Source organism: Merops nubicus, unplaced genomic scaffold (genome assembly GCF_000691845.1).
Source record: "Merops nubicus isolate BGI_N331 unplaced genomic scaffold, ASM69184v1 scaffold5566, whole genome shotgun sequence".
NCBI lineage: Eukaryota > Metazoa > Chordata > Aves > Coraciiformes > Meropidae > Merops > Merops nubicus.
In genome coordinates, this window is record NW_008612806.1 from 9,528 (window position 1) to 26,024 (window position 16,497).

Consider the following 16,497-nt stretch of genomic DNA (forward strand, 5'->3'; position numbering starts at 1 on the left):
AGTGGAAGGGACTTAAATGTAGCCAGAGACACAAAAGGGAAAAAAACCCCATATTGAGAGGTATGTGGTGTGGCATGAGTGACAGAGTCCCAGGTGCCTCTCTGGAAGATGTTCTGCAAAGCATGCAGCCACAAGGCAGTGTTTTGTGTGTCCCTTCCTGGCATCTCGAGGCAGCTCCCCGACAGATGGCTTTGGTGCCATTTCACCCTCCTCACAGGTACGACTACATCGAGATCCGGGACGGGGACAGCGAGGCAGCAGACCTGCTGGGCAAGCACTGTGGGAACATAGCACCTCCCACCATCATCTCCTCGGGCCCCTCTCTCTACATCAAGTTCACCTCCGACTACGCGCGGCAAGGGGCCGGCTTCTCCCTGCGCTACGAGATCTACAAGACAGGTGAGTGTCTGAGTCAGCTCCCCTCTCCCAGGCTGTGTGCCACGAGGAACTTCACCAGGAGATGTCTTGGGCCACTTTTGCAGCATGTTCTCCAGAGATAAAGGGCTTTTTGTTTTTTTTAATTTAAGCCAGTCTGTTGCATGTCATCTCCAAGAAGGTGAATACGCCCGTGGTGCGTGGTGGTGCATTTTGGGTCACAGCGTGGCAGTAAAACCAGGGTTCCTCTTTATATGCCCTCTTGTATTCAAGGACTAGAAACATACATCTTTTCCCCCTGGCACATGTGGAGCTTAATAGGGTAAGAGAGGCTTGTCCCTGCCTTGGAAGTGTGTGGAGCTCCCCCTCCTGCGAGTTGCCATTCAGGGTGGATCAATGACGCTGTGTTTCCTCTGTCTGGAAGTGGGTTTTGTAACTGGGGAGCTCTGGTTTTCGAGGAACTGCAGTCAGCAGTGCTGGCACAGCTGAGGCAGAGCCTTTCCAGGCAGATAGAAGAGGAACTATTCATAATTCTGTTTCATACTAAACTGTTATTGAGGAAAGAAAAAGCTGCATAAAGACCCGTTACTAGCGTTCCTGTCTGAAATTTGCTAGAAGTGTGTGTCTGGGAAGAAGGGTGCTTGAGAAAACAAAGCCCACTCGGTGTGTGCAGGTGACAGAGGTTTGCCTGTGCACCAAGGGAGCAAGAGTGGGTTTTGCCCAGGGACACGGGCACCTGCCCTGTGCCCACATTCCTTCAGTGGTGCATTGGAACAAAATACACACACCGGTCTCACATCATTGCATCCAGCACAAAAATATGCCCTCGCTTGCTGAAGAACTAGAAGAGAGCACAGCAGGGTCACTCACCCAGCCTCTTCAGGGGGAGGGCAGGGAGCACAGGCACCCATGTCTGAGGTCCCTGGTCCAGCTGTGCAGCAGGCAGAGGGGCACAGGCGACCCACAACCCTGCTACAGACAGATGTGAATGCAGAGACTCTGCTGCAAGAGGACAGGAATGGGACTCCCCAAATTCATTGTGAAATAGTGAGGATAGGAGGTGTCTGGAGGTTCAGGTGGATGAGGGGAGTGTTGTTGCTGGTGGTTGCTTGGGCTGTGTAACTGGCCACTGAGCTGTCGTGGTGCATCCAGCTCACCATGGCTGCCTGCTGATGGTTAGGATGCAGGTTAGTCCTGAGAGAATTTAGTGGTTCATCTGGCTGTTGAGGTTTACTGAGGCCAGTTGCCAGTATGGAGGATGGCAAAGAATGTCTGTGTTTGGGTGGGAAGAGTGCCAACCCACCCCAACCTCCCTTGCCTCTCACTGCCTGCACACATCCCCTCAGAGCCCAGCAGACCGTGCTGGGTTGTGCCTGACCTCACAGTGGGTCCACACCATGGGTCAGGGCACTGGGCAGTGTGGAGTGGGCCAGCTGGCTGAGGTGCCCAGGCCGAGTGTGGCTGTGGGAGGGCATGGCAGGCAGGAACCCTGTCTACCTGGGTGAGAGCCATCAAGGGGCCGAATTCATGGCAAAGGGAGATTTTGTTGCTGGTGATAGGGAGGGAGAGGAGGCAAGGTCTGGTCTGGGGGAGAGTGGATGTTGGAGGGAAGCTGTAGATAAGTTTCTGTCCCTCCATGTAGGTCTGAGGTAGCGCTGGGGCTCCTTTCACCATCGCCCTCCCCCACAGGCAGCCGTTGCTCCAGAAATAGCCATCCTTTCCTCCAGTCACACCCCCAAAATCCAGCCTGGCGAGGCAGGTTTTGGCACGGGAGCCTGGATGACGCTGTGATTGGGGAGCACCCCCAGCCCGTCTCATCCCCCTGGGAGGAGGGCAGTGGGGAGCTGTGGGGAGCTGCAGTGCAAACAGACCCTGCCTTTTGTTTGCAAGCAGGCAGGGGCACAGTTTCCATCTGAGCTGTCAGGGTGTCACCAGCTTTAAAGGTCATCCGATTGTCATTGTCCACATCAGTAAAGACAGCGTGGCTGCAGCTCCTTTCTTTCTTAAAGGTGACCTGAAAAAATAACTCTTTTCAACTCGGCATTTATATCCACACCTCGTGCTAAATTCCCCTTATCTGGGTGTGAGAGAGGAGCAATCTGCATACAAACAACTGCATACCAGTCTTTGAGTCCCCTGATGGGTATCAGCCAGCGGTCCCCGGGCTGACAAAAGAGCCGCCTGCCCTGGCTGGTCCAGCCTCCCTGCTGCTCCCTCTGTGAGTCAGTTCGGCAGGGCTGGCCTGAGCTTCCAGCCCTGGGCATCAAAGTCTCCTCCCGGGCTGGCCGGTGCTGCCGAAGCCAGCGTGACTCCCCTTGATTATCTGCAGCTTCCTCAGTTAAAGCTGATGGCTGTGTTTGCTGCCAGCAGCCAAACCCCTCCACAAAGATGCTAAACGCAGTAAGAGCCCCAGATGAGAAAACTGCTGTTGTCTAATGCAGTGACACACTTACGAGTCTCTCCAGTCTCTAGAGGACAGTCCCCGACTCTGGTTTTAGTCTTTGATATTTCTCCCTAGCTTGGAGCTCGTGTTCTTTGCCCTATTTATTTGTTTTTCAGGCTTTCCAGAACCAAGTGCACCCTCGTCCCTCTTCACGGCGTTACGCTGTGATTTGTGCTTGGCCTTATTTTTTTTGCCTCTGTGTTCTACCCCACAGGTTCACCCCAGAAGAGCTGGCTGCTTCATTAGGTAGTCAATTAAGAGTCTCTCCCAAGCAGCTCTCCAGCTAGGCACTGCATAATGCAGCGTGGGGATCCTGCTATTACTGCGGGCGGCTGGCCTGACTCCTGTAGGTTAATGCTGAATTGAATAACAAGTCTCCCATTAGTCCTGGGAAGGCTCGTGCTGCCTGGAAAAGCTGGAGCAGAAGGGTTGCTAGAGGAGAAGGAGAGTGTCCCAGTAAAACTGAAGTAGAAACCTCTGTGCATGCCAACGCCGGGTTGCAGCAGCGGCTGGCAGCCTTTCTGACATCCCCTTTCGCCTCGGGTAGCTCCAGGCTGCAGATTTCTGTTGCCTATTGTCCTGTCTCCACAGCACAGCGGTTTCAAAGTCACCATGGTATGAATATGACACAAATTCCCCTTTCCCTGGCCACCCCGAGGCACCTTGACTGTGTGAGAGGGGCACCGAGCTGGCCCGGCTGCAGCCGGAGGCCAGTGCTGAGGTCAGCAAGAAGTAAGAGGCAACATTGTCTGTCCTCCTCACCACGCAAAGGTCTTCTTTAAGGGTAGAAATAACTTGCATTTCTGGGGCAGACAGCTCGGCCTGGGAGAAAGAGGGCTCTGTTCCTCCCCTGCCACAGCCCCTGTCACCCCGCTCTTGCTGTGGCCACGTTATGGGGACGTATGCTGGAGCTGGCCCTCATCCCTTGTGTGGGGCTCAGGGGTTCACAGGCTGACTGGGGGCTTCCAGCTAACAGTGGAGACATCAGCACACTCCCCCCAGGCCCTTTCACTGTGTAAACATTTGTGCTTCCTGATTTTTCTCGAGAGGACACTGAGGCACAGATGTCCATGGTGAAGGAGTAGAGATTGCAGGAGACCAGTCCCTGGGCACAGCTTTTCCAAAGAGGTGACATCCCTGTTACTCCTCTCTACCCCCTTCCAGGCAGCCCCCTCCCCAAACACAGGGGCTCCTCCGTCAGACCTAGAGCTGCTCCAGCCCTTTGCCAGTGTGGCTGGTGGCCTCCATTTGACCAGGGCCACCACCATTGGTTTGGTGGACGTGGCAGGGTGCTCACCTGCCAAATCGCAGCTGTGGCTTTGGGTAGGATCACCCTCCTGATCATGTTTTCAAAGTAATTTGCAGCAGGATCACCAGTGGTACAGGTTGTGTTTGCAGAGCTCTCTGAGAGATTTGGAACCATGCTGTCCACACCAGTGAACACACAGACCTTGTCTCTCCACCTGCAGAAAGCTTTGAAAATCACCCTCCCCGTCCTTGCAGGAATTCAGGGAGCTCTTGGGTTACATCTCCAGAAGTGAATACACAACCCCAGTAAGCTCAAAATGGGATTTCCACAGTGTGGAGCCGTTGGCATTAAGCCCCATTGTTGCTAAGGCTGTGGGTTTTTTTCCTGCCACTCCAGGCTCCGAGGACTGCTCCAGAAACTTCACTGCCTCCAACGGCACTATTGAGTCTCCAGGTTTCCCTGACAAGTATCCCCACAACCTGGACTGCATCTTCACCATCATTGCCAAACCAAAGACAGAAATCCTCCTCCACTTTCTGCTCTTCGACCTTGAGCACGACCCACTGCAGGCAGGAGAAGGAGACTGCAAGTATGACTGGCTGGACATCTGGGACGGCATCCCTCAGGGTAAGACAGCTCAGTGCTGTGCTGCTGGCCTGGGTGTCTCACAGGGCTCCAGAACTGCACAGTCTGTGCCTGAACACCAGAGGGGCCTGACCTCAGCCGTGGCTCCGTGAACTCCGTGGGTTCATGCAGTGCTGGGGCCAACCTGGTGGTCGCCCAGGAGGGTGGTGGAAGAGCAGACGTTACCTCTGCTGCTCTTTCTTTTGCAGTTGGCCCCTTGATAGGCAGATACTGTGGCACCAAGATGCCTTCAGACATCCGCTCGACCACCGGCGTCCTCTCGCTCACCTTCCACACGGACCTGGCCGTGGCTAAAGATGGTTTCTCTGCCAAGTACTACTTGATCCAGCAGGAAGTCCCAGAAAGTAAGTTGGGAACACGTGCATGTGATGTAGGCAGTCGTGTCACCTGTATTTCCCAAGTCTTTCCCTTGGCACAGGGGGGTGTCCAGGGGCTGGTCCCCCACCAGCACTGCAGACAGCAGTTACACGAGGTGTGTTCTCTGTTTCTCCTAGAAGTGAGATTTCAGTAAGAATCACACTTTCTGACCTTTCTTTGACTTTTCACTTGTTCACCAAGTCTTCTTAATACCTTTTGGGATAGAATTCTTCGTGTCTGTGTTCAGCCCAAAGGATTTGGGGGGCAGACTTCAGCCCAGCAGGTACAGCAGATTCATTAAGGCACAGGGGAAAATACTCTCTCCCTTTCTCTGCTTTTCCAAAAAGTCACGGCCCCAAACTACAAATTGGAATTTTGTGGCTGTCTAATTAAAAAATGCCTAAAGCCCTAAGAATATCAAACCAAAATTTGTTTTAGATCCCTATTAAGGGAGGTAAATTGATGTGGAGTGAGGAGGAAAGTTGTGTGTTTTGAGAATGAAGAGCATTTTGATTCTTTTGATAACACTTTCTGATAATGCCTGCAGGCGAGGAAGGATTCAGTTTGTTTTCCCATGGTGTTTTTACATGAGCTACAGTTTGACCCCTGTTCACAGTGAACCTGTGACAGAACAGAATAGAAGAAGCCTTCAGGACACCCCTCAGTCCCAGAGAAAGAGAGGGGGTCCTTGACCCAACGCTGAAAGCCCATGATGGAGAACAGGGTGGTGCAGGGGTTGTGCAGCACTAGGGCAGCTGGGTTGCTGGCACTTGCTCTGTGTTTGAGTTAGGGATGTTCTGCTGAGGCTGTGAGAGTTACAGACAAGCATGAGCTCTTCACCATTGCCTGTCTCCACACTCACTTGATCTGTTCTTTAACCCTCTTCCCATTCTGTTCTTTAACATTTTATTTCCCAATCCTATTAATGATACACAAAGCTTGAGAAATGGAGCACAAGAGCAACACAAGAGGCTGTTTTGATTTGTGCTGGTGTGAATGGAAACTTTAATAATGCCACTGAGATCTCAACTTGGCCCATCATTTACCCCCCGGGGTTGACTTGGCCACGTTAAAAACCCAGCCAGTTTGGTGGAGCCCTGCTGCTTTACAGCAGTGGCCCACTGGAGCCCATGCAGTATATCCTACCAGCATTTCCTTTGCTCTTGTTTTTACAGGAGAGTTGCCATAAAATATGAGATGTGCAATAAGATTGAGCTGATGGTGATTTTGAAAGCTTTAGAAGTGAGGAAACCCAAATGAAAGCGTACTAGAGTCTTTCATGTTCTTGGCTGAGTAATTCCTGTGGGCCTGATATCACATATAGCACATGCACATATAGGCAGGCACATCCACACGTGCTTCCATACTCTCACATCCACTCAAAGCCATTCCAGGCCTTGATGTTCCTGCCAGCAGCACAGCAGCAAGCACCCTCCCGTTGTGCCTGCTCATACTGCTTGCCTTGTCAGAGCTTAGATTTCACCTCCAGCCTTCAAGAAGTTGCAGGACTTTGTGGCAAGGGGACTTGGGATATCTTACTGGAGATGGAGGGAGGGAAGGGAAAGAATTGGCAAAACTGTGTGAAGGTGAAGGAGGTGGAGATTTATTCGTTGTCAGAGGGCCATGCAAACATAAAGCTGGCCCATCTTTGGTTTCCCAGTGCCATCTGTGAACGCACACAACCTGCAGGATGCTGCAGATCTGGTCATCTTTCCGGGCAGGTGGCTTTGCTGGGGGCTAGCTGGGGGAGGATGGGTCAGGGCTGCCTTCCACCTGGGAGTCACCTACAGAGGCCGTAAGCTGCTCTGTGTGTGTGTGTCCCCTCCAGACTTCCAGTGCAACGTGCCCCTGGGGATGGAGTCTGGCAGGATCTCCAACATGCAGATCAGTGCCTCCTCAACCTACTCGGACGGGCGATGGACCCCTCAGCAGAGCCGGCTCAACAGCGACGACAACGGCTGGACCCCCAACGTGGACAGCAACAAGGAGTACCTCCAGGTATGCACCACATGGGCTGCCAGGCTCTTAAACTGACCCTTGGCCATAAGGCATGGTGAATTTTTTATTGCCTCTGTGGCTCCTGGGGAGTGAGCAGCAGGGGGGCTGCAGTGCCTCCAGGAGATGCGACGGGCTGGCTCAACCCCCTGGCCCGCTCCCACCCCCTCCTTCCTGCCCAAAACCTTGTCCAGCAGACTGAAGGACCTCTGCCACTTACAAGGGCTCCTGACCCCACCACTGACCCGAGGATCAAAGTCTCCAGGGGGGCATGTGGAAAAACAACTAGAGTAATGCTTATCTCGTCAGTGATGGGGGAACTGGATGGGGTAATGTCGGGTAGGAGGGGACTGACAGGGCAGCAGCTTTCCCTGGGAGCTGGTTAGAGCCACAGCCTTTGTCCACACAGGGCTTCTGGCTGGGTCACCTCGCTGTGAGACACTGCTTGCTAAAGGGCAGGAGGAATGGGAGGTGGTGAATGTCATTGCCTCTGGCAGACTTCTCATTCTTCATTCATGGCAGTGCTACCCAGCCAGCTCTGCTGACCTTTCTCAACCTGCACTGTAAAAAAAGAAAAACCCAAAAGCCAACAAAGCAAGGGAAAACCAAGAACTGCAGCACTTGCTAATTGGACATCATGCTTTTATTTTACATGGGAAAAATCAGCTTCTGCCCTGCTTTAATGGACATGAGCTTCTGTGCAGCCCCTGTTGCTTGGTCCGAGGCAGGAAGAAGGCTTTGTGATGGTCCCATGAGGATGGACATCAAGCTCCTTAGTTACTCCTGTGCCATGGTCCTATCTGAAAGCACCCTGCTGAAGTCAGCCTGGGGGGTTGTGCCTGTTGAAATGTGCCCCCACAGATGGAGTGAGCCAGACTGAATTCACAGCACCTCCTTTTTCAGAGACAGAGGGAGGAACTGACTATCCAACCTGGGCTCTCCAGTGGTCACCACTCTCTCTCTTGTCCCTTTTTCCCCTTGGAAAGGTGGACCTCCACTTCCTGACTGTTCTCACAGCCATTGCCACCCAGGGTGCCATCTCCAGAGAAACCCAGAATGGGTACTACGTCCGTACCTACAAGCTGGAGGTCAGCACCAACGGGGAGGACTGGATGATGTACCGACACGGGAAAAACCACAAGGTAAAGGCCTTTCATCTCTTTTCCATGCCTCTTGGTCAGACTTGGAGCCAACAGGTGGGAAGAGAACAGAGAGATTTTACAGGCCCAGAGTGTTGAATCTGTGAGGGACCCTTTTTCTGATGAAGGCTGAAAGGCTGGTGATGCTCTGAGCAGAAATAGTCCTTTGTCCTCTGCTCAGCAATGAGGAGACACTGTTCCTTGGAAAACCTGGCTGCTGTTGCATCTTTCGTGGTGGCGAGAGTGTGTTCTTTGACTTCAAATGAAGGAGAAAATGCTTTCACAGCCTGTGTTTCACCATACAAGATTCATTGAGCTTTTATGGCCATAGCCCTGTCTGCATGCTGGGTTAACAATCACGAAACCACATGAAACTGTAGTTCAGGAGTTACTGAGGCCTGGAAATGAAAGGGCACAAATCCTGAGGGGGAATCACACTATCCCGGAGAACAAAATGAACAATAAATAATGAGGAGCAATTCAGGCTGCCAGAGCTGTGGGATCTGTGCTAGCAGGCACGGTCAGCAAGGGTGTGTTGAACCCTGGGAGCTGTTGCATGCCCTAACTGTGCTTCTGGGAGGCATACAGAGTTGGGAAGAGGGGAAGGGAGCAGAAATATGGGTGTGCAGCCTTTCCAAGCCTTGTGGGTGCTGCTGCGTGGCCAGGTGAGGCAAGGCTGGAGTGGCCCACACGGGAGGGAGGTTAAGGCAGCCGTGGTGCCAGGCTGGTCCTGCTCTGTCACTTCCCTTGGCCACGTGGTTGTCCCCTGGTTAAGGACACCTCAGGAGAGCCCTTCCCCACTCGCCTGTGGCGCCCCCCAGCCCTGCTGCTGCAGCTGAGGTCCTCCCTGGTGCTGTGCCATAATCTGTCTGCGTGATCTCGGGGGCTGGGGTCCCACTCGCCTCCCCCCGCACGCACGTCCTGGCCATTTCAGCTTGCTCAGCACTTCTGTTAAATTAGCTGTCCCCTCTCTTTGCTGTCACAGGCACTACTGGCATGAAATGCAGTAGCCTGCCTCGTCCAAGATTCATCCAGACATTTCCTTCCCTTCCGGGCCGGGTGATTTCCCCTTCCCCACAAGCGTGTCTCACGGTTCAAATTCACTCTGCTTCCCAGAACGAGTCTTCTCCGTGCAGAGGCCCCTGGCAGGGTCTCATACCTCCAATATTTGGAGTATTTCGGCTCCTCGCGTGCCAGTGAGGTGGTGTTAGTCCTATTTTAGAGGTAGGGAAATGGAGGCACAGGGCACCCCAGCACCCCGTTGTAGAGTCAGCAGCCAGGCTCCCCTAGAGCTCAGGCAGGCTGGCTCCAGGGCTGCAGCTCCTGGCAGAGCTCATGTATAACCCTAAGGCAGTTGCCATGCAGTGGTGTGTGGGCTCTGTGCTCTCCCAGGACCCCCTGGCTGCAGCAGATCTTTTTGTGAACATTCTCTCCTCACCCTGGGCTCCCTGTGAGTCTGAGGTCTCACTGGGACCATTTCTGCAAGCTGAGCCAGGGTAGAGATTGGCAACATACCAGGCAGAGAAATACAGGGCTAAATACACAGTTGAGTCATTCAAATAACCACTGGCAATAAATTCACCTTTTGGTGTCTAACTAGCGTGGAATATCTGGCCTGGAGGGTGGCTTTAGTTGCAGAGGAGAAGAGATGCCCCATCCTTGCAGTGCTGGGCTTGGACACTGGCTCCTCAGGCAGGGTGGAGCAGGACAGCACGGCTGGTTTCAGTGCTGCTGGGCCAGCTTACCTGACTCCAGCCAGACCCTGAAGCCTGGCTGGTACCAGCCTAAAGCACTCCAAATAGCCCCATGGATTGCCACCAAGTCAGGATTTGGCCCTATGCTGCTCTGGTTTCACTCTTCATAGAAAAAAGGATGAATCAAACCTTTCCTTTTTTACTCTTTTATTCCCATTTTGTTTTGTTCCCATGTTCTGGCCTCAATTTAGCAGACACCTCCCAGGGCTGGAGGATAAGTCGTTGCTTTTTTGGTGGCTCGCCTACCCCTTGCATCCAAGTGACTGCACTGCCTCCCTGTCAAGGGATGGGCCAGCAGCCACCAAGCTGTGCCACTCACCCAGGGGGAGGGCTCTGGTCCCCACGGGCCCCATCCTGCCTCAGGTGAGCTCTGGGAGCCCCTTCCCAGGGCACAGGTTCCTCCTGTGTCAGGCTGCAGCCGTGGAGTGAGCCATGCCAAGGAGATTCATGGAGTCTGCCGCAGCTTGGTTTGGTGCCACGAGGAGCAGGGAGGGAGGGGAGGACGTGTGCAGACAGGGGCTCACTCTCCCTCTATATACATGCAGATATATACGTGGATATATATACACACACACATATATATATATACACACACACATATATATATGCACACGCACACATGGGCATATGGGATGTATCAAACACTGCTCTGAATTTCTGCCGGCTGTGTGAGCCAAAAGCAGAGCTCTGCCATGTTCTAGGCAGGTCAGTAACAGCTACATCTTCCTCAGAGAGCTACAGCAAGAGAAAACCTGTAAGTGCAGGAGGGGGGGATGCTCTCTGCAGAGAGTGGGGGGCTCTGGCTTCCTCACTTTCACCCCCCCACTTCCCCTCCCTCTCTCCAGTGCTTCAGAGGAGAGCGGGGCCAGGATGCTTCCCTGGGAAATGTGATAGGTCACCTTTGAGTCCCCAGTGCTCCTGGCCGGGGAGGGGGGAAGGCAGGATGAAGCAGAGGAAGAGCAGATGAGTCCCTGCTGGCAGCAGCCGGGGCTGGCTGGGCCGTTTCCGTGCGAGCGCTGCTGCCTTGCTGGGGTGGGGAGGCAGTGGCAGCCCTGCAGCTGGCAGGAGAATGCCACCCTCACACCTTCCCACCCCATCCCTGCCCCGCTTCCCCTGGCAGCCTGCTCCCCACGAGGGCCAGCCCAGCACACCCCAGACATCACCCAGTGGCCTGGCTGGAGGCGCAGAGCTGTGTCCCTGCGTGTCCTCCAGGAGTGGAGCCAGGGAGGAGAGCAGCTGCCACCTTTCATTGCCTCACACACCCCCTACAACCCACCAGCACGTCCCCATGGGACAGGGACAAACAACCCCTGCCCCAGAAAGATTGCTCTGGCTCCTGCCCACCCTGCTGCCCCCTCCTCTGTGTCATCCAGGGTTGATGGCCCCAGAGGCTATCTTCCAGAAGATCTTATCTAGCAGTTTGCAGATGTCTGTAGAAAACAACAACTTGAACCCGAGGAAGGAAAAGAGCACCTGGCAGGATTTGACCTTTTATTTTTGGCCATTTACTTTGGATAGATTCAACTCTAAGGGTTTTACCAGAAAACAAAAGGGGTTGTCCATTCTGATCCCCCTCCCTCTCTGTAGGGTCTTGGGTCCCAGCTCCTGGGTGGTGCGAGCTGCTCCATCTTAGTGTGGAGACCAGCTCATGGGGCTCACCTAGTGTGGCAAAGGACTGGGGGACGGGGTGAATTTCAGCATTCAGGGTGAGTTGGGACTGTGATGGGTGCTCTCACTGCTTCTGTTGCTCTGTGTGTAAAAGGGGAGCTGAAACATTTGCTTTGAGAACCTGAGAAGTCAATGGATGAGAAACGGCAGCAAGATCCAGCTGATGTGGGTTTTCCATTTTCTACTCATTTTGATGGCTTTGTGCTTGTTGTCAGCTAACCTTCCTGGGTGGTGGTCCAGGTGGATGCAAGAAGGCAGGTTGGATTGCTGCAGGGCCAAATATCTCAGCTGTGCTTGGAGCTGGGGACCTCAGAGGTGCTTGGTGCTGGCGGGGCATACTGAGGGTGACTCTTGGGAGCCCCTTGTGTGCTCCCTTAGAAGCATTCCTCTGTCCTTCCACTTCTTAATGAGCTCTCCTGTGTCCATTCACCTGGAGAGGGAGAGAAAAGCTTTCAGTACTGTGGATTCTGTACCTGGAAAACTCAGGAAAAGCTTGTGTGATCAGCCAGAAGGCCACAAGTGCCTTTGCACAGAGGCATCATGGTACAGAGTGGTTGCCCAGAAGCATCCCCAGGTCCCAGGCTGCTCCTGCTGCCTTTGCAGGCAGGACAAATACATCAGGCTTTGGGAAAGGCAGTCCTGGTGCAGTACCAGGGGAGAATTACAGCCCTGGCTTTCTTAGCAAAGCTTTGTACTTCTGGGCCTGATATCTCCTTTGCAGGCTAGCAGAGTGCCACTCCTCCTGTCCCTGGTGACTCCTGGATCTGAGTGGAGCCTCTCAAAGACACGGTGCTGGCAAGCCCAGCCCTGCACACTCTGCCTCATGGCTGTGCATCGTGCAGTGTGACCAAGCCTAATTTTTATTTTCCTCCTTGTTCCTGGATTTAATAAATCCAGAACTATCCGCCCTCCACTCGAGCCAGAATCCTCCCACCATCAAACATGCCCCATTTTATGCCTTCCCTATATGACAAGGAAAATAATCTCCCCTACTTTTCTCCTTCATGCTTCTCTGTCTAAATCCTGAAGCCCTAATCCTGTTAGCATGCTCTGTTCCAGGGCTCTGTCTCCACAGGAGTAACATAATCCTGCAGTAAATCTAGTAGGTCCAGAGAGACACATACATAAGCAGGGCTGCTGCCATCCTTGGCCTTCTCCTCTGCCTCCCCCAGCTGCTTTCTTTAGCTCCCCAAGAAATCACAGAGTGGCCCAGCAGCACAATAAATAAAGCAGGAGAGAAGTTACCTCCTGTCCCCTCCCTGACTTGCTGCCTCTCTGACTTCACGGTGCTTTTTGTCTCCCTGTCCTTCACTCCCTTCATTCCAGACTGCCACTGGCACAATTCCCACACCCACTGGAACTAATGCAGCTTCAAAAATCCCCCTGTCACCCCACAGCAGTGCCAGAAATACAACTTCTAAGGGCTGGTGTGGAGCTCACACGTGTGTGCACATGGAAAACCTGCCCAGTCCTCCTCCAGCCTAGACATCATCTCTCACCGCTTGCTTTCTGCAGCAAATTAATTAAGCAGGTCAGCTCTCATTGATTATCAATTTAATTTTACATGTAGACCTGCCGACTGGACTAAAATGGAAGTAAATATAAAGTGTATGGGGAGGGGATGGGCAGCTGTCTGATGGAGCAGTAAAAATGAGTTCCCTTGACTGCTTCTTGGAAGGTGCTTTTAATTTGTTAATGGTTTTCCCATTTGTCTGCTGGCTCCATCACCCTTCAGCACGTGTGCTCTCTGCTGAGGGTGGATCTCTCTGGCTCCTTAGATCACAGCCAGATTTTTTTTTTAAAATCATTCTTTTTTCCCTACTGGTGTAAATTGCTGTGACTTCTTCTGCTTCGATGGCGATGTGTTGATTTACACCATTCGAAGGCTTGGCTCAAAATATGTGCTGAGTGGGATGGGAAGCAGCTAGGATGGGAGGAATAGCAACGTTCTATTTTGGTGAGAGGGAAGAAATCTTTGCTTTCTTGGCGCTCCCAATTTCACACGTTTTCCTGCTAGTTCTTCCCATGCTGTGAGTGCTAATTTAAGGCAGGATGTAGAGCCTGTTCGAGTCCAGGGGGCTCTCTGCACGGGGAGCTTGGCCTCTGGGGTCAGGGTTTTCAGGGCAGAGAAACTGTCCTCTCAGGTCAGTCCCTGGGCAGCAGCAGCAGGATCTGTGGGCTTGTGATGCATCAGGAAGGAGGCTGAAAGCCCAGGTGTGTGGAAGGACTCTGCTTCTCTATCAGCACGAAGCACCTGCCCTCTGAAAACAGCCCCTCTCTGTTGCTCCTGGGCTGAACAAGGTGCAGAGCAGTGATTCACTAGGATCCATTTTGGCTGTTGAGAAGCAAGGTTCACTGGGGCTGATCCTACCAGTGCAGCTGATTCTAGGGCTGGAAGTGAGGGGCTGTTTCTGCCCCTCCTAAACTGGCAGAAGCCAACCCCTGAGGTCCCCATTCAGAGTTAGGTAGTTTGTTGAATGTGATCGAGTCTGAGGAAATTACTGGTCCCCAAATCTAAAGCAGAATTGAGGTCGCTCTCCTTGGAAGCAGTGACAGGGACTAAGGTGGTACAGAAGATGCTTTCAGCGATGTATGTGGTAGTGATAAAGTTTTTGGGCTCAGTCCTGCTTCTGCTCTCTGTGGAGTTTGACTTTGCAGAAGTCAGCCACAAATTACGCTGGTGTAAATTTGGATTCCGGCCCCTGGTGCTCGTATGTGTGAAGTGAGCTAAAAAAGAACAAAACTGGAAATATGCTGAACCAAAAAGAGCAGCAAACCTCGTCAGTGACTGTTAAACATGCTGGTCCATATGCAACCTTTGGCTCGTGGAGTCTTCAAACTGCTGATGATGGGAAGCAAAGAGAAATTGCCAGAAGATTCCATTGGGGCTTGCTGCCCCCTGGGCATCTGCTGGGGCCACCATCAGGAGCTGCCCCTTGGGACAGAGGGACCTTTGGGCTGACCTGACATGCTGCTCCTCGTGCTAAAATAGTTGCACAGGCTCAGCTAAACATTTCCTGTTCTCCGGTGTTAGGTTCAGAGGTAAGGTGTTGTGTGTCAGCCTCTGTGTTGACATAAAGCTGGAGGCTTTGCTGCAGTGTGGAAATGGATCCTTTCAGCCCCTCTGTGTGTGTGTGTTCTCACAGGTTTACAGGATACACACACACACACGCATGCCTGGAGAGTGTTTCACAGTAACCACTCTTCTTATAGCCCTCCTGCTGGAAAAAAGGGTAATTGATGGCTGCTGAGCCAGGAGAAGGATGGGAAGTATGGTCAGACAGTATAAAATAAGATATTAAAAACCTATAAGCCATGCTGTGTTGCTAAATGGTAGCAGCATGGTACATATTCTTCAGATGAGCATTTCTGCTCAAGTTCACATCATCCCCAAATCCCAATTACAAGCCAGATTTGCAACGTAGGCCCTTTGTGGGGTGGCTGCTCTCTGCCCTGGCAGGACACTGAAGTGCAGGCACTGCCCAGAGCTGGGTGTGGTGCTGTGAAGAGCCTCTGCCCCTCTCTGAAAACACCCTCTGCACACCCTGGTGTGCTGGCTCCTGGGAGAAGAGCAGTACTGTGTGCTGTCTGCGGGCCAGGAGCAGTGGGAGGCTTATAAATGCTGCTGCTTCTTAACCACTACTCAAGATGAGAGGCCAGGGTACAGCTTCACCCCCTTTTTCTGTCCCAGAACCTAGGAATCCACAGCTGAGTTGTTTGACTCTTGCCTCCAATGGAGGATTGGTGCCAGAGATGACACTCTCCTGCTTTGCTCCGAGATAAACTTCGAGGAAGCTCCTGTGCTTGGCACAGCATGGGCAGGGGAGAAGAAGCCTCCAGAAAAGCCTGTCCAGCATCTCAGTGCAGATGCTCTAGTCCTGTCCTGAGAGCCTGCATGCTTGGGGGGAAGAGGCAGTGCCTGCAGCCTTGGCCTGTGAGCTTCAGTGCTTCATGCTGGGAGCAGAGGAAGGGTTGGGAGTTACCCTCAGGTTGGGTGTTCCCTCCTTACCCCCCTTTCCTGCTATGGCTCTGCAACTTGAAGCACAATCACAAGTATCCAGTCCTTGTCTAGCCTATTAAAATAATGGGCAGGGGGGGTGGATCTAGCATCCATCTGGTAGTTATTGATTATGGCCATCTGGTAAGGCAGGAGCTTTTTCTTATCATGTTGGATCATAAACTCTCCTGGAAAGCTGTCTGTGTGGTGGGCTGCATGCATGCATGCAGCAGAGGCAGGGGTGAGGGACTGCCTGGGAGGGCAGCTTGCTGCCCCAGCCAGAGGCAGAATCCTCCCTGCTCCCAGTGCTGCTTGCACATCATGTTCCTCAGTGAAGCTGGGTGCGAGGACACCTCAGGATGTCAACCCATTTACCCAGGGAGGGGAGGCAGGATCTCACACAGCACTCAGGGACACGTGGCCTTTTGCAGTCGAGCCACTCAGGGTTTGGGGGAGAGCTCAAAGCAGCTGTGGCCTGATAGTCCATGGTGTCTTGAGGGGCCATGAAAGGCAGTGGGGCAGCAAGCTCCTGGGTCTCCTGCAGCTCAGCTCTCCCTGCCTGCCCCTGACCAGAGGCTGGCCCTGCCTGGAAAGTCTCCTCTCGGTCTTCCCTGCTGGGATTATTTTGACTGTCGATCTGGTTACTTCCTTCTCCCTGAAGAGGACATAACCCTATCTGTGTCCCCTCTTCCTTGGCAGACGTTTCAGGCCAACGAGGACGCCACGGAGGTGGTTCTCAACAAGATCCACAGCCCGCTGCTCACGCGGTTCGTGCGCATCCGTCCCCAGAGCTGGCACAACGGCATCGCCCTGAGGCTGGAGCTCTACGGCTGCCGCATCACCGGTGAGTGAGTGTCCCCTCCCCCCTGTCCCCT

At 53.1% G+C, this 16,497-nt stretch overlaps 1 protein-coding gene across 1 annotated transcript in view; it reads left to right on the forward strand.

Moving 5' to 3' along the window:
• Positions 1-217: 217 nt before the first annotated feature.
• Positions 218-16,497, forward strand: part of NRP2 (neuropilin 2) — a gene marked incomplete at both ends in the record, with an annotated part of 39,805 nt that continues 23,525 nt past the window's right edge. The window contains 6 exons of the mRNA XM_008941652.1: positions 218-399; positions 4,464-4,694; positions 4,901-5,056; positions 6,898-7,067; positions 8,051-8,206; positions 16,322-16,466. Of these exons, the coding sequence (XP_008939900.1) occupies positions 218-399; positions 4,464-4,694; positions 4,901-5,056; positions 6,898-7,067; positions 8,051-8,206; positions 16,322-16,466 (1,040 nt within the window). The remainder of the gene's footprint in view (positions 400-4,463; positions 4,695-4,900; positions 5,057-6,897; positions 7,068-8,050; positions 8,207-16,321; positions 16,467-16,497) is intronic.